Source organism: Anser cygnoides, chromosome W (assembly GCF_040182565.1).
Source record: "Anser cygnoides isolate HZ-2024a breed goose chromosome W, Taihu_goose_T2T_genome, whole genome shotgun sequence".
In the NCBI taxonomy this organism is placed as follows: domain Eukaryota; kingdom Metazoa; phylum Chordata; class Aves; order Anseriformes; family Anatidae; genus Anser; species Anser cygnoides.
This window is the reverse complement of record NC_089911.1, coordinates 8,236,291-8,257,627: the sequence shown is the minus strand read 5'-3', so window position 1 is coordinate 8,257,627 and position 21,337 is coordinate 8,236,291. Positions and strand designations below refer to the sequence as shown.

At 67.1% G+C, this 21,337-nt stretch overlaps 2 protein-coding genes and 1 long non-coding RNA gene across 4 annotated transcripts in view; all 3 read right to left on the bottom strand.

Moving 5' to 3' along the window:
- Positions 1–5,009, bottom strand: part of LOC136788818 (NADH dehydrogenase [ubiquinone] 1 alpha subcomplex subunit 3-like) — a 95,389-nt gene extending 90,380 nt beyond the window's left edge. The window contains exons 1-5 of the mRNA XM_066987499.1: positions 4,878–5,009; positions 3,246–3,454; positions 3,047–3,173; positions 2,709–2,803; positions 1,192–1,372 (exon numbers count right to left, since the gene is read on the bottom strand). Coding sequence (XP_066843600.1) covers positions 1,192–1,372; positions 2,709–2,803; positions 3,047–3,173; positions 3,246–3,443 — 601 coding nt within the window. The 5' untranslated portion in view covers positions 3,444–3,454; positions 4,878–5,009. The remainder of the gene's footprint in view (positions 1–1,191; positions 1,373–2,708; positions 2,804–3,046; positions 3,174–3,245; positions 3,455–4,877) is intronic.
- A 3,181-nt stretch (positions 5,010–8,190) lies between these two features.
- On the bottom strand, positions 8,191–11,788 carry LOC136788815 (large ribosomal subunit protein eL18-like). Its single transcript, XM_066987497.1, is given in 9 exon segments — positions 8,191–8,309; positions 9,161–9,179; positions 9,182–9,229; positions 9,334–9,429; positions 9,432–9,453; positions 10,012–10,110; positions 11,099–11,206; positions 11,289–11,375; positions 11,658–11,788. Coding segments are annotated over 9 exon segments (555 nt in total). The 5' UTR covers positions 11,661–11,788; the 3' UTR covers positions 8,191–8,236.
- Positions 11,789–14,743: 2,955 nt separating this feature from the next.
- LOC136788812 (uncharacterized) lies at positions 14,744–17,519 on the bottom strand. Of its 2 annotated transcripts, XR_010827386.1 has the most exons (4): positions 17,359–17,519; positions 15,841–16,200; positions 14,865–15,193; positions 14,744–14,826 (listed from the first exon to the last, which is right to left on the bottom strand). It is a non-coding gene; the product is annotated as an uncharacterized lncRNA (long non-coding RNA). The 2 variants fall into 2 exon arrangements; XR_010827385.1 differs by having other exon boundaries at positions 14,750–15,193; positions 17,359–17,516.
- Positions 17,520–21,337: the final 3,818 nt, after the last annotated feature.

Below are 21,337 nucleotides of genomic sequence, written 5' to 3'. Positions count from 1 at the left end.
CATCCCCACGTCCCCACACCCCCATCCCCACACCCCCATCTCCATGTCCCCCCATCCCCATATCCCTGTCCCTGTCCCCATCCCCATCCCTGTCCCCCTGTTCCCATCCCCGTGTCCCCACGCCCCCATCCCCGTGTCCCCATGTCCCTTGTCCCCACACATCCCTATCCCCATGCCCCAGTCCCTGTGTCCCCATGTCCCCCCCATCCCCACGCCCCCACCCCATGTCCCCACGCCCCCATCCCTGTCCCCCTGTCCCTGTGTCCCCATCCCCATGTCCCCACATCCCCATGTCCCCACGCCCCCATCCCCGTCCCCATGTCCCTGTGTCCCCATGTCCCCATCCCCATGTCCCCATCCCCATCCCTGTGCCCCCATCCCCACGACCCCATCCCCGTGTCCCCACATCCCCGTGTCCCCACGCCCCTGTCCCTGTGTCCCTGTGTCCCCCCACCCCCATGTCCCCATCCCCATGTCCCCATCCCCATGTCCCTATTCCCATGTTCCCACGCCCCCATCCCCGTGTCCCCATGTCCCTTGTCCCTGCGTCCCCACGCCCCCATCCCCACGCCCCCATCCCCATGTCCCCCCACCCCCATGTCCCCATCCCCATGTCCCCACACCCCCATCCCCACACCCCCATCTCCATGTCCCTGCCCCCATCCCCATATCCCTGTCCCTGTCCCCATCCCCATCCCTGTCCTCCTGTCCCTCCCTGTGTCCCCACGCCCCCATCCCCATGTCCCCCCATCCCCATGTCCCCACGTCCCCGTGTCCCCATCCCCGTGTCCCCACATCCCTGTGTCCCTGCGCCCCCATCCCCATGTCCCTGTCCCCCTCCCCATCCCCGTCCCCCTGTCCCTGTGTCCCCATGTCCCCCCACCCCCGTGTCCCCATCCCCACGTCCCCACACCCCCATCCCCACACCCCCATCCCCATGTCCCCGTCCCCATGTCCCCATCCCCGTGTCCCCACATCCCTGTGTCCCCGCGCCCCCATCCCCATGTCCCTGTCCCCCTCCCCATCCCCATGTCCCTGTCCTCCTCCCCACGTCCCCACGCCCCCATCCCCATGTCCCTGTCCCCCTCCCCATCCCCGTCCCCCTGTCCCCATCCCCGTGTCCCCACGCCCCATCCCCGTGTCCCCCCGCCCCCCGCCCCCCCCGTCCCCCCGCCCCCCCCCCGCCCCCACCCTTGCGCAGGAAGGGCGCGCGCCGCACGTCGAGGATGAAGGCGGGCGAGAGGCTGAAGTTGCTCATGCGGTTGCGGCTCATGGCGGCGAACGAGGCGTTGGCCACCACCGCGTCCAGCGCCGCCGCGCTCAGCGCCCGGCCCAGGAAGGCGCAGAGGCGCTGCACGCTGCCCCGCAGGTCCTGAGCGCGGGGACACCAACGGGGACGGGGGGACAATGGGGACAATGGGGACGGTGAGGACACGGCGGGGTGACGGGGACACAGGGGGCAAAGGGGACAATGGGGGCAAAGGGGGACAATGGGGACGAAGGAGGACGAAAGGGGGACAAAGGGGGACAAAGGGGGACATGCAAGGACGATGGGGACACATGGGGGCAATGGGGACACACCAGGATGGGGACAATGGGGACAGTGGGGACAGGGGGGTGATGGGGACACAGGCAAAGGGGACAACGGGGACAAGGGGACGGGGACAAAGGGGGATGAAGGGGGACAAAGGACGATGGGGGGACATGGGGGCAATGGGGACACGCAAGGGTGATGGGGACACAGTGGGCAAAGGGGACAAACGGGGGACAATGGGGGACAATGGGGACGAAGGGGGACGTGCAAGGACGATGGGGACACACCGGGACAGTGGGAACAGTGGGGACAACAGGGACATGGAGGGGTGACGGGGACACAGTGGGCAACGGGGACAATGGGGGACAAAGGGGGACAATGGGGATGAAGGGGGACGAAGGGGGACATGCAAGGATGGTGGGGTCACATGAGGACAATGGGGACAATGGGGACACGCGAGGATGGTGGGGACACGGGGGGTGACGGGGACACAGTGGGCAAAGGGGACAAACGGGGACAAAGGGGGACAATGGGGATGAAGGGGGACATGCGAGGACGATGGGGACAATGGGGACGAAGGGGGACAATGCAAGGACGATGGGGACACATGAGGATGATGGGGGACACAGCAGGCAAAGGGGGACGAGGGGGACAAACGAGGACAAAGGGGGACAAATGAGGATGATGGGGACAAGGGGGGACAAACAAAGATGAAGGGGGACAATGGGGACGAAGGGGGACAATGGGGATGATGGGGGACGATGGGGACACGAGAGGACAATGGGGACAAGGGGGACAACGGGGGACAAATGAGGATGATGGGGACAAACAAGGACAAAGGGGACACACGGGGACGACGGGGACATTTGAGGACGATGGGGACAAACGAGGACAACGGGGACAAACGAGGACAATGGGGACATTTGAGGACAACGGGGACACACGAGGACAATGGGGACACACGAGGACAATGGGGACATTTGAGGACAGCGGGGGACGAGGGGGACAAACAAGGACCGACGGAGCAGAACCGAGGGCATTGGGAAACCGGGAGCGAAACGGGGCAAGAGCAGAACGTGGGGACCCAGCACAGCCCCAAACCGACCCCCCCCCAAAAAACCGACCCCCCCCCCAAAAAAAACCGACCCCCCCCCCCCAAAAAGCCCCCCCCCACCTGCTGCAGCTCCTCGTAGCTGATGCAGAAGAAGTTGTCGCGGCCGCGCAGCTCCAGCCAGCCCCGCACGTGGTCAAACCAGGACCCGAAGGGCACTGGGGGGGGGGATAAAAATAATGGGGGGGTTAGAAACGGGGGGGGTAGAAACAAGGGGGGGGCTTGGGACCTTGTTGGGGTGGGGGCTGCCCCCGTGGTGCCCCCCCCAAACCTTGCTTTGTCCCCTCCGGGGTGCGCCCCCAAATCTGCACGCCCCATATGGGGCTTTGCAATGGGACCCCCCAAGGGAAAATCGTTGACCCCCCCCCCGAAAAAATGCTCCCACCGCCCCCCCCCAGCACCGTCTCCCTCCAGGAACTTGTCCATGAACTCCTCGAGGCTGCCGGGGTCTTTGTAGGGTCGGAAGATTCGGGCGAAGTGGTAGAGGGACACCAGGACGTCCTTGGGGTTCCTCACCGTGTAGATAACCTGGGGGGCACAGCTGTGGGATGGGGTCCCACTGACCCCCCACCCCCAAAAAAAAATAAATAACCCCCCGACCTTGGCCTTGGAGGTGAAGAAGGCCTTGGCGAAGAGCTGGACGGGGAGGTGGGAGCTGATGAGGCGGGGGCGGGGGTTGCGCTGCGCCCGCCGCAGCCCCAGCACGGTCTCGAACCAGGGCGCCCGGTCCCAGTTGGGCACCGAGCGGCACCACGACGGGTCCCCGTCGCTCCGGATCAGGCTCAGGATCTCCAGCATCCAGACGGTGCCTGTGGGGGGGTTGAGAACAATTTGGGGTGCCATTGGAGGTGGTGGGGACCCCCCTCTGGGCATAGAAGGGGGTCCTGGGGTGCTTGAACCCATTTGGGGTCCTATTGGAGATGTTGGGGACCCCCTTTAGGGTATAGAAGGGGTCCTGGGGGTGCCTGAGCCCTTTTGGGGTCCTATTGGAGATGTTGGGGACCCCCCTTTGGGGTATAGAAGGGGGTCCTGGGGGTGCTGGGTGGCGCTGAGCCCTTTTGGGGTCCTGCTGGAGATGTTGGGGACCCCCCTCTGGGCATAGAAGGGGGTTCTGGGGGTGCCTGAACCCGTTTTGGGGTGCTCCTGGAGGAGTTGGGGACCCCCCTCTGGGGTATAGAAGGGGGTCCTGGGGGTGCTGGGTGGCGCTGAGCCCTTTTGGGGTGCTCCTGGAGATGTTGGGGACCCCCTCTGGGCATAGAAGGGGGTCCTGGGGGTGCTGAACGCCATTTGGGGTCCCCCCTCGGGGTGGACCTGGGGGGCCTGAACCCGTTTTGGGGTGCTCCTGGAGGAGTTGGGGTCCCCCTCTGGGCACAGAAGGGGGTCCTGGGGGTGCTGGGTGGCGCTGAGCCCTTTTGGGGTCCTATTGGAGATGTTGGGGACCCCCCTCTGGGCATAGAAGGGGGTCCTGGGGGTGCTGAACCCATTTGGGGCCCCCCGCAGATGTTGGGGTGCCCCCCTCGGGGCATAAGCAGGGGGTGCTGGGGGTGCTGGGGGTCCCCCGGAGATGTTGGGGACCCCCCTCGGGGGTGGAGCTGGGGGACCTGAACCCATTCGGGGTCCTACTGGAGACGTTGGGGGCCCTACACACATTGGGGTCCCTCTTGGGGTTCACTGCCCCCCCCCACACACTGGGCCCCCCTTCCCATCTGGGCCCCCCCAGAGACATTGGGGTCCCCCTGGGGGTATTGGGCCCCCCCCCCCCCAGGGCACATCAGAGCCCCCTGGGGATATTGGGGTCCCCCCGGACACTCCTGAGCCCCCCCAGTGCCCATCGGCGCCCCCACCACATCGGGGCCCCCCAGATGTGTTGGGCCCCCCCATTCCCATCTGCCCCCCCCCCCCCCCGAGACGTTGGGGTCCCCGGGGGGGCACACGGGGACCCCCAGACACGTTCAGGCCCCCCTAAAAACTTTGGGGTCCCCATGGAAACATTGTGACCCCCCCGGGGGCACACATCGGGGTCCCCTTTGCCCCCCCCAAACCCCCCCCACCCCCAAACCCCCCCAACCCCCCCCCCCCCCCCCCCCCAGATCCCAACAGAGCCACCGAACCCGGTGCCCCCGGGGTCGCATCGGGGCCCACCGGGGAGGGGGGGGGCAGATCCCGGGGTCCACCCCCCCCCAATTTGCCCCCGACCCCCCGGGGACCCCCCCCCGGGGCCCCCCCCCGTACCGGATTTTTGGTAGGTGACGTTGAAGACGTCGTCGTCCTCCACGGGGAACTCGCGGGCGGCTTCGAGGGCGCGGGGGGAGTAAAGGAGCCCCGGGAAGGTGACCCCCCGTGCTGGAAATACCCCGGGACATGGCCGGGGGTGGGGGGGGGGGCAATTTTGACCTGGGGGGGGGCAGATTTGTGGGTGTCCCCCCACACACACCTCGCCTCGATGCTTCGCTGCCGCTCCCCGAGGCCCCACGCGGCTCCGAGGCAACCGGTCCCGGGGGGTTGGAGCCAGGTAACAGCGGGGGGGGCTCGGATGGGGCCCCCCGGGCTGAAATTGCCCCCCCGGGCTAAAACAGCCCCCCCCCCCTCCCGGGCTAAAATACCCCCCCCCCCGGTCCGGCCCCAAACACCCCCTAACCCTAAAGCAACCCCCTAACCCTAAAGGCCCCCCCCGCCCCAACATGTCCCCCCCCGCAGCACTAAAACACCCCCCCCACCAAAAAATAACCCCCCCAACCCCAAAACAACCCCCCCCCCAACCCCAAAAATCCCCCCCCCCCGGCCCAAACACCCCCTAACCCCAAACCACCCCCCCACCCCAAACCACTCCCCCGGCCCTAAAATGCCCCCCCCGCCCCGAAACAACCCCCCGACCCCAAAACACCCCCAAAACACCCCCCGGCCCCAAAAATACCCCCAACCCCCAAAATTCCCCCCCCCACCCCCCAAACACCCCCTAACCTCAACCCCCCTTCACCCCCAAACCACCCCCCGCCCTAAAATACCCCCCCCCCCAAAACACCCCCCCCCCACAACCCCAAATAACCCCCCCGGCCCCAAAGAGCGCCCCCCCACCCCCAAAATGCCCCCCCCAGCCCCAAAACACCCCCAACCCCCCCAAACCCCCCTTTTCTCCCCAATTTTTCCCCTGCCCCCCCCTCGTTAATAGGCCGGGGGGGGGCCCCATTTTTACCCCCCCCAAACCTGGGAGCGGAGGCGCGGAGCTGAACAGAGCCGAGCCGGGCCCGGGGAGGGGGGGCCCGCCCCCCCCCCCCCCCCCGCCCCCCCCCCCCGGGGCGGTGCCGCCCCCGCCCCGCTTTGCGCAACACCCCCCGGACCGGTTACCCCGGGGGGCGGGGAAGGGTGGCCCCCCCCCCGCCCCGGTGACACCCCGTTAATGAGGGGGGGGGGCGGCTCCCGACGGGGGGGGGCTTAGGATGCCCCCCCGGGTGGGGGAGACCTGGAGGGGGGCATGGGGGTGGTGAAGGGGGGGGGGGCATGAGGGGCATGGTGGGGGGGGGTCATGGGGTGGTGGGGGGGGCACCAAGAAGATGGGGGCATGGAAGTAAGGGGGGGTCACAGGATTTTGGGGGGGGGGCACGGGATTAAACGGGAGGAGCATGGGATTAAGAGGGTGCAGGATTAAAAGGGGGGTACGGGATTAAAAGAGGGTACATGGGATCGGGGGGGAAGGATTAAAAGGGGGGGACACATGGGATTAAGGGGGGCCCGCACTCAGGATTGGGGGGGTCACTGGATTAAAAGGGGTCACAGGATTGGGGGGGGGCCGGATTAAATGGGGGGGAGCACAGGATTGGGGGAGGTCATGGGATTAAGAGGGGGCACAGGATTAAGGGGGGAGCAGAATTAAGGGGGGGGCACAGGATTAAAGGGGTGGGCACGATTAAAAGGGGGGGGGCACAAGATCAAGGGGGAGACACAGGATTAAAGGGGGGGCAGGATTAAAAAGGGGGACCTCCAGATTAAGGGGGGGCATGCCCAGGATTGAGGCAGGACTAAGGGGGGGGGTATCACAGGATTAAAATGGAAGGGGAACCTGGGATTAAAAGGGGGGGCTCTCCGGATTGAGGGGGGGTCACCCCATCTTGAGGCAGGATTAAAGGGGGGTCACAGGATTAAGGTGGGAGGCCCAGGATTGGGGGGGGCAGAATCAAACGGGGGGCACAGGATTAAGGGGGAGGGCACAGGATTAAAAGGGGGGGGGTGCAGGGTCTGTGGGGAGGCACAGGATTAAAGGGGGGCAGGATTAAAAGGGGGAGTCTCAGATCTAAAAGGGGGGGTCACACAGGATTAAGGCAGGATTAAGGGCGGAGCCCCAGGATTAAATGGCTGGGGGCAAAGAATTAAAAGGGGGGGGTCACACAGGATTAAGGGGGGCACGGGATTAAACGAGGGGCACAGGATTAAACGGGGGGGCCGGTATTAAATAGGGGGGCCCCCAGGATTAAACGGGGGGGGGCACAAGATTAGGGCAATGTTAAGGGGGGCCCCCAGGATCAAAAAAGGGGGGGGCAACATTAAAGTGCAGCCATAAAATTAATGGGGGTCACAGAAGTAAGGGGGGGGCAGGATTAAAGGGGGGGCAGGATTAAGGTAGAGTTAAGGGAGCCCCCAGGATTAAAAGGGGGGGGGGACAGGATTAAAGGGCAGCCATAAAATTAATGGGGGGGGGTCACACAATTAAGATGGGGGGCCATGATTAAAAGGGGGGGGGGCAGGATTAAAGGGGCCCCCAGGATCAAAGGGGGGGCAGAATTAAAAAGCAGCCCTAAGATTAATGGGGGGGTCACAGGATTAAGGTGGGGGGCACGATTAAAAGGGGGGGGGGCACAAGATCAAAGGGATGGGCCAGGATTAAAAGGGGGGGGGGCAGGATTAAGGCAGAATTAAGGGGGGGGGCAGGATTAAGAGACAGCTGTAAGATTAACAAGGGGGGTCACAGGATTGGGGGGGATCAGGATTAAAATGGGGGGCCCCCACGATTAAATGGGGCCCCCCCCCAGGATTAAAGGGGGGCAGGATTAAGAGGCAACTGTAAGATTAACGGGGGGGGGGGGTCACAGGATTAGAGAAGGGGGCCGGATTAAAAGGGGGGGCCACAGCATCGAGGGGGGCAGGATCAAGGGGGGCCCCCCAGGATTAAACGGGGGTGGGGGTGGGGCAGGATTAAGAGGCAGCTGTAAGATTAACGGGGGGGGTCACAGGATTAGAGAAGGGGGCCGGATTAAAAGGGGGGGCCACAGCATCGAGGGGGGGCAGGGATCAAGGGGGGCCCCCCAGGATTAAACGGGGGTGGGGGTGGGGCAGGATTAAGAGGCAGCTGTAAGATTAAACGGGGGGGGGGCGGCAGGATTACAAGGGGGGGCCACAGGATTAAAGAGTGGGGGGGCAGGATTAAACAGGGGGGCAGCATTAAACATGGGGGCCAGGATCCAAATGGGGGGGCACAGGATCAAAAGGGGGGGTTACACGGTGGGGGGGGGCACGGGATTTAAGGGGGTCACAGAGCACACACAGCAGCCACGGGGGGGCAGCGGCGTTTTATTGTGGGGGGGGGCCCCGGGGGGGGCTCAGTTCTTGTAGCCGCGGCTGGCCCGGCGCGCGCGCCGCTCGAATTTCCGCCCCTTGGAGCGCACGTAGGGCCTGGGGGGCAAAAGGGGGGGGGCACGGTGAGGGGGGGGCCCTCGGCAGGACCCCCCGCAAATATCCTCAGCCCCCCCCCCCCCAAAAAAATCCCATCCCTCCCCCCCCCCAAAGAACCCCGATTTTATTGGGATGCCGGCACCCGGAGACACCCCCCCAGCTCCAAAACCACCCCCAAGACCCCCCCCCCTCAAAAAAACCTCCCCCCCCAACCCCCCCAAAATTAATGACCCCCCAATAATTAATGACCCCCCAGTGCCCCCCAACCCAACAATGCCCCCCAAATAATTCTAGACCCCCCAAATCTCGCCCCCCAATATCCCCTCTTAATTCTGCCCCCCCCAATTTGCCCCCCTTTTTGAACCCCCCCACAAAAATTCTGCCCCCCCCCCCCAATTGACACCGCCCTCCCCAAATTCTGGACCCCCCGCATAAATTTTTACACCCCCCAAATTCTGAAGCCTCCCCCCCAAATTTTGCCCCCCTTCCCCTAATTCCGACCCCCCATCCCGAATTTTGCCCCCAAATTCTGACCCCCCCATTCTGAACCCCCCCAGCCCCCAAACTCCACCCCCCAATTCCCTTCCCCCAAATTCCACCCCCCCAAAATTTTGCCCCCCAATTTCTGACCCCCCCCAATTTCTGACCCCCCCGCACAAACCTTGCCCCCCCTCCCCAAACTCCACCCCCCAAATTTTGTCCCCCCCAAATTCCACCCCAATTTCTAACCCCCCCAAAATCCCAACCCCCCCGCAAAAACCTTGCCCACCCCCAAATTCCACCCCCCCAATTTTGTCCCCCCCCCCCCGCAATTTTGTGCCCCCCCCCCTTTTTTTTGGCCCCCCCCTCACTTGGTGTGGCTGTGGGGGTCCCCGGCGCCTTCCCGAAGTGCCGGTAAACCTCGCGCCCCTTCCTCGGCCCTGCAAAATTTTTGGGGGGGGGGGGGGCACATAAAAAGGCTCAGCCCCACCTGGGGGGCCCCGGGGGGGTCTTTAATGTGCCCCCCCGCAAAAAAGGCACTCACCGGAGAGCAGCACCGTGCCCTTGCCCTTGGGGGAGGCCATGGCGAGCTGGTCGAAGGTGAGGATGGAGCCCCCCCGCAGGATGCGGCTCCGGGCCCCTTGGTGACCCGCAGGGCGCAGACCTGGGGGGGGAATTAAATGGGGGGGGCACACGAAAAAATTTGGGGGGGGGGGGGGGGGGGAAGAAATTGGGGGGGGGAATTGAGTCTCAAATGGGGCACAGACACCCAAAAAAATCCCTTAAACCCCTCGTGCCCCCCCCCCCCCAAAGATTTGTGCCCCCCCCCCCGGGCCCCCCCAAGCCTTTGTGCCCCCCCCCCAGGGGTTTGTGTGGCCCCCCCCCAAAAAATGGGGGTAAAAACCGAGTCCCCCCACTTACCCCAATGGGGCATCACCACAACCCCCCTTAAAACCCCTTTTGCCCCCCCCCCAAAACTTTGTGCCCCCCAATATTTTGTGCCCCCCGGGGACCCCCCCAACATTTTATGCCCCCCCCCGTGCCCCCCCTCAAAAAATGGGGGTAAAAACCGAGTCCCCCCCCCCCACTTACCCCAATGGGGAATCACCACAACCCCCCCTTAAAACCCCTTTTGCCCCCCCAGCGCTTCGTGCCCCCCCCCGAATATTTCGTGCCCCCCCCCAGGTTTTTATGCCCCCCCGTGCCCCCCCCCCAAAAAAACCTTCAGTTTGGGCACGTCTTGGATGCGCACGTCGTCGGTCACCGTGCCCACCACCACCGCCGTCTTGTTCTCCCGGCCCGGCAGCTTCATCTTGCGGATCTTTTTTTGGGGGGGGGGGGGGGGCAGCCATAAATCGGCCCCCCCGTCACGACAACCCCCCATCGCGATAACCCCCCGCCATCGCGACAGGGCCCCCGCTCATCAAAAACCCCTTAAATAAACGTTTTGGGGTGAAAACTGTGCGTTTTAGGGCTTTTTTTCCTGAAAAAATAACTTTTTTGGGGGGGGGGGGGGATAAAATGGGGGCCCCCCCGCGTTGTGACAACCCCCCAATCGCGATAACCCCCCTATCGCGATAAGGCCCCCCCCCCAATGAACCAACCCTTTAAAGAAGTGTTTTTGGGGTGAAAACAACACATTTTGGAGTTTTTTCTCCGAATATTACTTCGGGGGGGGCAGCAAAGGACAAGCCCCCCCGCGATTATTTGGGGGGGGGGGGGGGCGGCGATTTGGGGTGGTTTGGGGGGTTTTTGGTGGGTTAAGAAACGGGGGTTTGGGGGGGGAGGGAACTGGGGTGTCCCCCCCTAAAATGATGGGGGGGGGGGCTGAGAGTTAACGGGGGGGTCATGGGGGGGGGGTGTTCACCGGGGGGGGGGACTGGGAGTTACTGGGAGAGGATGGGAGGTACTGGGGGGGGGTCACCGTGGGGGGGGGGGGGGTCGGAGTTTACCGGGGGGATACAAGAGCTACCGGGGGGGGGGGGCTGGGGGTTACCGGGAGAAGCCGGGGGGGGGGGGCATGAGAGATACCGGGGGGTTACCGGGGGGGGGGGGGTCACCAGGGGGTTACCGGGTACCGGGAAGGGTCACGGGGGGGGGCTGATGGATACCGGGGGGCTGATGGATACCGGGGGGCTCTGTGGTACTGGGGGGGGGTTACCGGGGGGGCTGGGGGATACCGGGGGGGGGGGGGCTAGAAGTTACCGAGAGGTGCTGAGGGGTACCGGGGGGGGGGGTTACCGGGGGGGTCACCGGAGGGTCTGATGGGTACCGGGGGGGGGTGACCGGGTACCGGGGGGGTTACCCACCATGCGGGACAAGGAGAGCGGCGGCCGGTTGGTGCGGCTCATGAAGAGGCGCTTGAGGATCACCTTGTTGAACGGCGAGTTGGTGCGGCGGGCCAGGAACCGGTACAGCTGCGGGGGGGGGGGGGGTCAGTACCGGGAAGGGGGGGGGAACACCGGGATCCCCCCCCGACCCCGACCCCCCCGGGCCCACCTTGACGAGCAGCCGCAGGTAGATGTCCTGGCTCTTGGGCTCCCGGCGCCGCACTTTGCGGTCCCGGTTGTGGCGGATGTCGACGCCCTGAGGGGGACGCGGGGCTCAGCGGCACCGGGACCAGGCCCCGGCACCGGGAGTAGGCCCCGAGACCAGGCCCCGGGACCAGGCCCCGGGACCGGGACCCCGACCCCCCCACCGCTCATCCGCCCGCTCCACGCCCGCCCAAACCCCCTCCCTCCTCCATCGCGCTCCCCTCGTCTCAACGGAGCGCGGCCGGGCCCCCCCGAGCCGCTCCCGCCGGCGGATGGCGGCGGATTCGCGGCCCCCCCCCCCCTCCCGGCCCGGCCGGGCCGCTCCCGGACCCACCATGGCGGCGGATGGAGGGAGAGAAGAGGCCGCGCGCGCCGCGGGGGTTATGGGAGAGAGAGAAGCGCTTCCGGTGGGCCGGCCGGAAGTGGGGCAGGGACCGCTCTGCGCGGCGCTACTCGGTGGTGCTGGAGGACTCGCCCTCGTCCAATGGGAACGCGGCGGCGACCATAGAGGCGGAGTGGAGGGCAGAGTGTCCACCTGTGGAGGACTCCGCTCTGGCTTAATTAATTAAATCCGTTAATTGCGTTTCCCGGCGGACAGGCGGCAGGAGGGACAGCGGCGGGGCCGCGGTGCACGCCGGGACGGTGGCGGAGCCCCTCCCGCCGCCGCCGCCCCGGGGCTGTGGCTGGAAAACCGGGCCCTGCCCTCACCCAAGATGGCCACCGCGGCCTCGCTGCCAGGCCTCCCCGTTGCCATGGCTACGCCGCTCCCATTGGCTGAGACGCCGCCGTGGGGACCTCGGTGGCCGTGGGGGCCCTACAAGGAATGGGGACACCCCAAAAATGGGGAGACCCCAAGGAATGGGGACCCTATGAGGAATGGGGACACCCCAAAAATGGGGAGACCCCAAGGAATGGGGACCCTATGAGGAATGGGGACACCCCAAAAAATGGGGACCTTGGTGGCCGTGGGGGCCCTACAAGGAATGGGGACCCCCAAAGGACGGGGACACCCCAAAAATGGGGACCCTACAAAGAAGGGGAACACCCCCAAAAGATGGGGACACCGCAAGGAATGGGGACACCCAAAAAATGAGGACACCCCAAAAAGCGGGGGACCTTGGTGACCATGGGGACCCTACGAGGAATGGGGACACCCCCAAAAATGAGGACCCTACAAAAAATGGGGACCCTACAAAGAAGGGGGACATCCCAAAGAACGGGGACACCCCAAAAATGGGGACCTTGGTGGCCATTGGGGACCCTACACGGAATGGGGACACCCCAAAGGATTGGGGACCTTGGTGACCATTGGGGATCCTACAAAAAATGGGGACCCCACAAAGAAGGGACACCCCAAAGGATGGGGACCTTGGTGGCCATTGGGGTGACCCTACACAGAAAGGGGACGCTACAAAGAATGGGGACCCCACAAGGAATGAGGACTCCTACAAAAAACGGGGACCCTAAAAGAAGAGGGACACCCCCAAAAATGGGGACCCTACAAAAAATGGTGACCGTACAAAGAATGGGGACACCCCAAAGAATGGGGACCTTGGTGTCTATTGGGGTGACCCTACAAGGAATGGAGTCCCCACAAAGAATGGGGACCCTACACAGAAAGGGGACCCTACAAAAAATGGGGACCCTACAACGATGGGGGACACCCCAAAAATGGGGACCCCACAAGGAATGGGGACCCTACAAAAAATGGGGACACTACAAGGACCGGTGACCCTACAAATGGAGACCCTACGAGGAACGGGGACCCCACAAAGAAGGGTGACACCCCAAAAAATGGGGACACCCCCAAAAAATGGGGACCCAACATAGGGGGACACCCCAAAGAATGGGGACACCCAAAAAAATTGGGACCCTAAAAAGAAGGGGAACACCCCAAAAAATGGGGACACCCCAAAAATGGGGACCCTACAAAGAAGGGGGACCCTATAAAGAAGGGGGACACCTCGGTGGCCATTGGGACCTCGGGAGTGGGATCTGGGGGACCTGGGACATCTGGGGGGGGGGTCCCCAAGTGTCTGGGGGGGCAGGGGAAATTTGGGGGCCCCCGATAGCCCCAAACACCTGGGGGCCTCCAAATTGTCAGGGGGACCCCAAATCCCCATGGGACCGGGGGTGGGGCTCTGTGCCCATCGGGGTTTGGGGGTCCCCAGGTAATTGGGGGGGGGGGGGCACGGGGTTCTGTAGGGACACGGGGGGGTATGACGACGAGGGGGGGACACCACATAACCCCCACCCCCCCCAAAAAAATCCCAGGGCCCCCCAATTCACGCTCAGGCGGGTTCAGAGGTTTTATTCTGTACAAAATGCGCCCCCCCCAAAAAAAAAATCTGACCCCCCCCCATTATCACAGTTTTTTTTGGGGGGGGGGGGTCACGACCGTTCCCCCCAAACCCTTATTTTTTGGGGGGGGGCATTAAAGTGGTCAAAGTGCAAGGGTTTGGGGGGGTGGGGGCAGGACCCCCCCCCCGGGGGTGTTTTTTTTGGGGGGAGCTTGGGGGCAGGACCGCCCCCCCGGGGTGGTTTTTTTTGGGGGGGGGGTCACGTGCTGGCTTTGTCCCAAGCTTTGGGGTGCCCCCCCCCAGTGACACTACTGGCCTTAACTGGGAATGGGTCACTGGGAGGAACTGGGGCTGGGGGGGGGTAAATGCCCCCCCCTTTTTGTCACCTGGGGGGCAGTGGTCAGAGCTTGGGGGGCAGTGCAGGGGGTGGGGGGGGGCGCCCCCCCTTATTGTGCTTTAAACCAGCTGAGGGGCTGGGGAATAAATATTTGGGGGGGGGGGCACCCGAAAAGGGGGGGGCACCCAAATTGGGGGGGCACCTGAATTGGGGGGGCACCCGGATAAGGGGGAGCACCCGAAAAGGGGGGTGTGCATAACCGATGGGGAGGGGCAAACGGAGGGGGAGGACCCCCCCAAAAATTAAGGGGGGAGCCCAAAACTGGGGGGGCCCTAGGACATGGGGGGACCCCAAGACATTGGGGGCGACCCTAAGACATTGGGGGGGGATCCCAACACCTGGGGGGGACCCCAAGACTTGGGGGGGACCCCAAAACATAGGGGGTGATCCTACGACATAGGGGGGACCCCAAGACATTGGAAGGGACCCCAAGACCTAGGGGGTGACCCTAAGACGTTGGGGGAACCCCAAGACCTTGGTGGCACCCCAAAACCTCGATGGGACCCCAACACCTTGGTGGGACCCCAAGACTTTGGTGGGATCCCCAAGATTTTGGTGGGACCCCAAGACACTTGGGGGGACCCCATGACCTTGGGGTTGACCCTAAGACTTTGGGGGCACCCCAAGACCTTGGGGGCACCCCAACACCTTAGGGTCGACCCCAAGACATTGGGGGTGACCATAAGACATTGGGGGACCCCAAGATCCTTGGTGGGATCCCTTCAAGACCTAGGGGTTGACCCTAAGACATTGGGGGGACCCCAAGACATCAGGGCTGACCCTAAGACATTGGGGGACCCCAAAACCTTGATGGGACCCCAAGACCTTGATAGGACCCCAAGACCTTGATAGGACCCCAAGACCTAGGGGTTGACACTAAGACATTGGAGGGACCCCAACACCTTGATGGGACCCCAAGACCTTTGGGGGACCCCAACACCTTGATGGGACCCCAAGACATGGGGGTTGACCCTAAGACATTGGGGGTGACCCCAACACCTTGATGGGACCCCAAAACCTACAGGTTGATCCTAAGACATTGGAGGGACCCCAAGACATGGGGGTTGACCCTAAGACATTGGGGGTGACCATAAGACATTGGGGGACCCCAAAACCTTGATGGGACCCCAAGACCTAGGGGTTGACCCTAAGACATTGGAGGGACCCCAACACCTTGATGGGACCCCAACACCTTGATGGGTCTCCTCAACACCTTGGGTCTCCCCAACACCTCGGTGCCCCCCAGCACCTGGGGGTCCCCACCCCCCCCGGGGGGCTCAGAGGGCGCCGTGCCGGGCCTCGTAGCGGGCGAGGAGGGTGCGCAGGTGGGCCAGGTGGAACCCCAAGACCTTGGTGGGACCCCAAGATCTTGGTGGGACCTCAAGACACAGGGGTTGACCCTAAGACATTGGGGGTGACCCCAACACCTTGATGGGACCCCAAGACATGGGGGTTGACCCTAAGACATTGGGGGTGACCATAAGACATTGGGGGGACCCCAAAACCTTGATGGGACCCCAAGACCTAGGGGTTGACCCTAAGACATTGGAGGAACCCCAAAACATTGATGGCACCCCAACACCTTGATGGGATCCCAACACCTTGGGACTCCCCAACACCTCGGGGTTGCCCCTAAGACATTGGGGGTCCCCAATCCCCCCGGGGGGGGCTCAGAGGGCGCCGTGCCGGGCCTCGTAGCGGGCGAGGAGGGCGCGCAGGCGGGCCAGGTGGAACCCCAAGATCTTGGTGGGACCCCAAGACCTTGATAGGACCTCAAGACACAGGGGTTGACACTAAGACATTGGAGGTGACCCCAACACCTTGATGGGACCCCAAGACCTAGGGGTTGACCCTAAGACATTGGAGGAACCCCAAAACCTTGATGGCACCCCAACACCTTGATGGGACCCCAACACCTCGGTGCCCCCCAGCACCCGGGGGGTCCCCAATCCCCCCCGGGGGGGCTCAGAGGGCGCCGTGCCGGGCCTCGTAGCGGGCGAGGAGGGCGCGCAGGCGGGCCAGGTCGCGGCGGGCGGCCGCCACCTCGTGCCGCAGCGCCGCGTTGTCGCGCTCGAGGAGCGCGGCGCGGGCCGACAGCTGGTTCTCCTTCAGCCGCCGCGCTCCCGCGAGCGCCGCGCCGCCGCGTTGTTCCGGCTGCGCCGGCTCCAGTACTTCTCGTCCTGGGGGGGGAGATAAAATGGGGGGGGTCACCGAGAGCTTGGGGACCCCAGTGGGGTTGGGTGTGAAGCCTATGGGTTGGACGAAGAGGCCTTGGGGGGGCATCACCCATATCAGGGACCCCACCTAATAGTTGGGATCCCCCCCCCAATGTTTGGGACCCCCTCCAATGTTTGGGACCCCCCAGTGTCGGGATTTCTCATCCTGGGGGGGAGATAAAATGGGGGGTCACCGAGAGCTTGGGGACCCCCACTGGGCTTGGGTGGGAGCCTATGGGTTGGACGAAGAGGCCTTGGGGGGCATTTCCAGTACCAGGGACCCCCCCAGTGTGTTGGACCCCCCCAATGTCTGAGATTTCTTGTCCTGGGGGGGGGAGATAAAATGGGGGTCACCGAGAGCTTGGGGGCACCCCTGGCTTGGGGGACCCCAGTGGGGTTGGGTGGGAGCCTATGGGTTGGATGAAGAGGCCTTGGGGGGGGCATCACCCATATCAGGGACCCCACCTAATAGTTGGGACCCCCCCCCCAATGTTTGGGACCCCCCCCCCAATGTTTGGGACCCCCCCAGCGTCTGGGATTTCTCGTCCTGGGGGGAGATAGAATGGGGGGTCACCGAGACCCACTGGGCTTGGGGACCCCCGGTGGGGTTGGGTGGGAAGCCTATGGGTTGGACGAAAGAGGCGTTGGGGGGGGCATCACCCCTATCAGGGACCCCCGATGTTTGGGACCCCCCCCCCAATGTTTGGGACCCCCCCAGTGTCTGGGATTTCTCATCCTGGGGGAGGAGATAAAATGGGGGTCACCGAGAGCTTGGGGGCACCCCCTGGGCTTGGGGACCCCCAGCGGGGTTGGGTGCGAGCCTCTGGGTTGGACAAAGTGGCATTGGGGGGGGGGGGCAAGGGGGGGGGGGCATCACCAATGTTTGGGACCCCCAGGACCCCCCAGCCCCTCAGGACCCCCCCCGCCCCCCCATGACCCCCCGTGCCCCCCCCCCGGGACCCCCCAGGACCCTTCTGCCCCCCCCCCCCCCCCCATACCGCTATCCCCAGATGCACCTTCCCCCTCCCCAGCCCCCCAGGACCCCCCCCAGCCCCGAGACCCCCCCGTAACCCCCCCCCAGGCCCCCCCCGGCCCCCCCCCGGCCCCCCCCCCGGCCCCCACCTTCTGCTCCTCGGGGACGTGCACCTTGCGGGCCTTGCGGGCGATGGGCTGGGGGCGCAGCTCGTCCTGCCCGAAGCGCAGCCGCCGGGGGTCCAGGGGCCCCCCGGGGGTCAAGGCCGCCCCCCCCCCGGGAAGAGCATCCCCCCCGGCAGCGCTTCGACCCCAGGGCTGGGGGGCGCGGGGCGGGGCGGGGGGGCTGCGGGAGGGGAAAGGGGGGGGTTGGGGGGGGTGCCAGGGGAACCCTCGCCACCAGGCACCCCCCCCAGTGACCGTGACCCCCTCCCCACGCCCCCCCCGGTCACTGTGACCCCCCACATACCCCCATGACCCCCCCACACCCCCTTCCCAGTCACCGTGCCCCCCTCCCAGTCACTGTGACCCCCCACGCCCCCCCCCCCCCACAGTCACCGTGCCCCTCCCACGACCCCCATGTCCCGTGACCCACCCCCACGCACCCCCACGCCCCCGTGACCCCCCCCCCACGGCCACCATGACCCCCCCAGTCACTGTGACCCCCCCACGCCCCTTCCACAATCACTGTGACACCCCCTCCGGTCACTGTGGCCCCCCACGACCCCGTGACCCCCCCCACGGTCACAGTGACCCCCCTCACCCCCCCAAGGTCACCGTGACCCCCCCCACGCCCCCCCCCATCCCTGTGACCCCCCACGACCCCCCCAAGACCCCATGATCCCCTCCCCACGCCCTCCCCCGATCCCCATGACCCCCCCCAATGGTCACCGTGACCCCCCCACGCCCCCATGACCCCCCCACGCCCCCCCCCCCGCTCACTTTGACCCCCCCACGCCCCCGTGACCCACCCCACGCCCTCCTCCCGGTCACCGTAACCCCCCCCCCCACGCCCCCATGACCCCCCCACGCGCCCCCCCCGGTCACCGTGACCACCCCACGCCCCCCCCCACGCCCCCACGCCCCTCCCCACGCCCCCACGACCCCCCCCCGCCCCCCCCCCACGCACCCGGCGGCCGCCGGGGCCGGGCTCGGGGCTGGGGGCAGCCCGTGCTCCCGCAGGAACTCGTCCAGGTCCACGTACTCCAGCTCCCCCGCGTGGGGCCCCCCCCGCTCCCACGGCAGCGCTGTCACGAGTGGGCCCGGCCCCCGGCCCGGGCACCCGCCCGCCTCCTCCATGGACCTGCGTGGGCGGGGGGGGGGGGGGGGGGGTCACGCGTTTTGCCCCCCTCCAAGCGCTCCTTAACCCCCCCACGCACCCCCCAAGCCCTCCCCACGCACCTCCGCGCACCCCCTGCACCCCCCACGCACCCCCCCCACGCACCCCTCAACCCCCCACGCACCCCCCAGGCCCCCGGCGCGCTCCTCGACCCCCCCCACGCACCCCCCGCGCACCCCACGACCCCCCCCACGCACCCCCTACCCCCCCCACGCACCCCCCAAGCCCTCCCCACGCACCCCCACGCACCCGCCGGCCCCCCCGCGCACCCCCTGAACCCCCCCACGCACCCCCCATGCACCCCTCAAACCCCCACGCACCCCCCGACCCCCCCACGCACCCCCTGAACCCCCCCACTCACCCCCTGAGCCCCCACGCACCCCCCCCCAGCCCCTCCACGCCCCCCCCCCCAAGGACACGCGTGGGGGGGGCGCGCCCCACGCGGGGGGGGGGCTCGTGCCCGGCCACACGTGACAGCGGGGGGGGTTTGGGGGGGGGGGCGCGCGCTCCACGCGTGCCCCGGGGACACGCGTGGGGAAGGGGGGGAACGCGGCGGCCGCACGTGCAGGGGGCGGGGTTTGGGGGCGGGGGGGTGGGGGGAGCGCGCGCGCCCGCCCACGTGCGCGCGGCGCTCACGTGTGCGCTCCCGCCCCCACGTGCGGCTTCACCTCGCGCGACCCCGCGGCGGCGCCCACGGGACACGGGAGTTCCCCTCCCCTTCCCCCCCCCCCTCCACCGGTAACGGCTCCGGGGGCTCTCGGTGCACCCCCAGACCCCTCCGTCCCCCCCCCTCCGGTTCCCGGTGGCCCCCCCCCGGTGCCGGTGCCCCCCGGTCCCCCCCCCTCCGATTCCCGGTGCCGGTCCCCCCTGACCCCGGTACTCCCCGGTTCCCGGTGCCCCCCTCCGGTTCCCGGTGCCAGTGCCACCCAGCCCCGGTACCCCCCGGCTCCCGGGACCCCCCCGGTTCCCCCTAACCCCCGGTGCCAGTGCCCCCCCAGCCCCGTACCCCCCGATCCCGGTGTCCCCCGTCCCCGTACCCCCGACCCCGGTGTCCCCCGGTTCCCGGTACTCCCCAGCCCCATACCCCCGATCCCGGTGCTGGTACTCCCGGTTCCCGGCCCCCCCAGCTCCGTACCCCCAGTACCCCCAGCCCGTACCCCCGGTTGCCGGTGCCCCCCGGTTGCCGGTACCCCTCAGCCCCGTACTCCCGACCCCGGTGCCGGTACCCCCGCTTCCCGGTCACCCCCCAGCCCCGTACCGCCCGATCCCATTCCCCCAGCCCCATACCCCCGGTTCCCGGTACCCCCGGTTCCCTGTCCCCCCTGGCCCCGTACCCCCGGCTCCCGTTCTCCCCAGCCCCGTAGCCCCGGTTCTCGGTCCCCCCAGCCTCACACCCCCGGTACCGGTACCCCAGGTTCCCAGTACCCCCAGCCCCGTACCTCCGGTTCCCGGTGCCCCCGGCCCCGTACCCCTGTTCCCGGTGCCCCCCAGCTCCATAACCCCGGTACCCCAGGTTCTCGGTACCCCCGTACCCCCGGTTCCCTACCCCCCAGCCCCATACCCCCGGTTCCCGGTACCGCCGGTTCCCGGTACCCCCGGCCCCGTACCCCTGGTTCCCAGCCCCTCCCCGGCCCCGTACCCCCGTTTCTCGCCCCCCCGGCCCCATACCCCGGATCCTGGTGCCGGTGTCCCCCGGTTCCCGGTACCCCCGGTGCCGGTGTCTGCCGGTTCCCGGTACCCCCGGCCCCGTACCCCCGGTTCCCGGTACCCCACGTTCCCGGTACCGCCGGTTCCCGGTACCCCCGGCCCCGTACCCCCGTTTCTCGTCGCCCCCGGCCCCACACCCCCGGTTCCCGGTGTTGGTACCCCGGTTCCCGGTACCCCCGGTGCCGGTACCCCCGGTTCCAGGTACCCCCAGCGCCATACCCCCGGTTCCCGGTGCCCCCCCGGCCCCGTACCCCCGGATCCCGGTGCCGGTACCCCCGGTTCCCGGTACCCCCGACCCCCTACCCCCGTTTCTCGCCCCCACCCCGGTTCCCGGTGCCGGTACCCCCGGTTCCCGGTACCCCCGGTGCCGGTGTCCCCCGGTTCCAGCCCCCCCGGCCCCGTATCCCCGGATCCCGGTGCCGGGACCCCCGGTTCCCGCCCCCCCGGTGCCGGTGCCCACCTGCCGCCCCGCGCCCCGCCGTGCCCTCGCCCTCGGCATGTGCCGCCCGCGGGGGCGCTCCGCCGCGCAGCGCCCCCAGGGGGCGTGGCCTCACTCTAGCCCCGCCCACCCGCCCCTCGCCCCGCCTATCCCCGCCCTGCCCCGCCCTCGCCCCGCCCCCCGCCCCGCCCATTGCTTGGACGGAGCCGGGGGCGGGGCGGGGCGGGGGGCGGGGCAACACTGAGACCACGCCCCCTCTGCGCACGTTGCCCTCCCGCATGCCGGCTCCTGCCGGGTCCCGCCCCTCTCGGGGCGGGGCTATTGCGGGACGGCCAATAGGAAGGCGAGGGGGCGGGGCCAACGGTCATGCGGCGCGGCCATGGGCGCCGCGCGGGGCGGGGGGGGGCTGACCTAGATTTACCCAATGGGGAGGAGGGAGGGGGGCGGGGCCTGACCCACTTTTGGCCAATGGGAGCGGCGGCGGGGGGCGGGGCCAGCCGGGGCGCTGGGCACGTGGGGCCGCACGTGCCCGGGCGTGGGGGGGGGAGGGAGGGCGCCGCCATCTTTGGTGTGGCCCTGAGGGAGAGAGGGAGGGGGCGGGCGCCATCTTGGGTGCGGGCAGCGGCGGCCCTCACCCGCCGGCT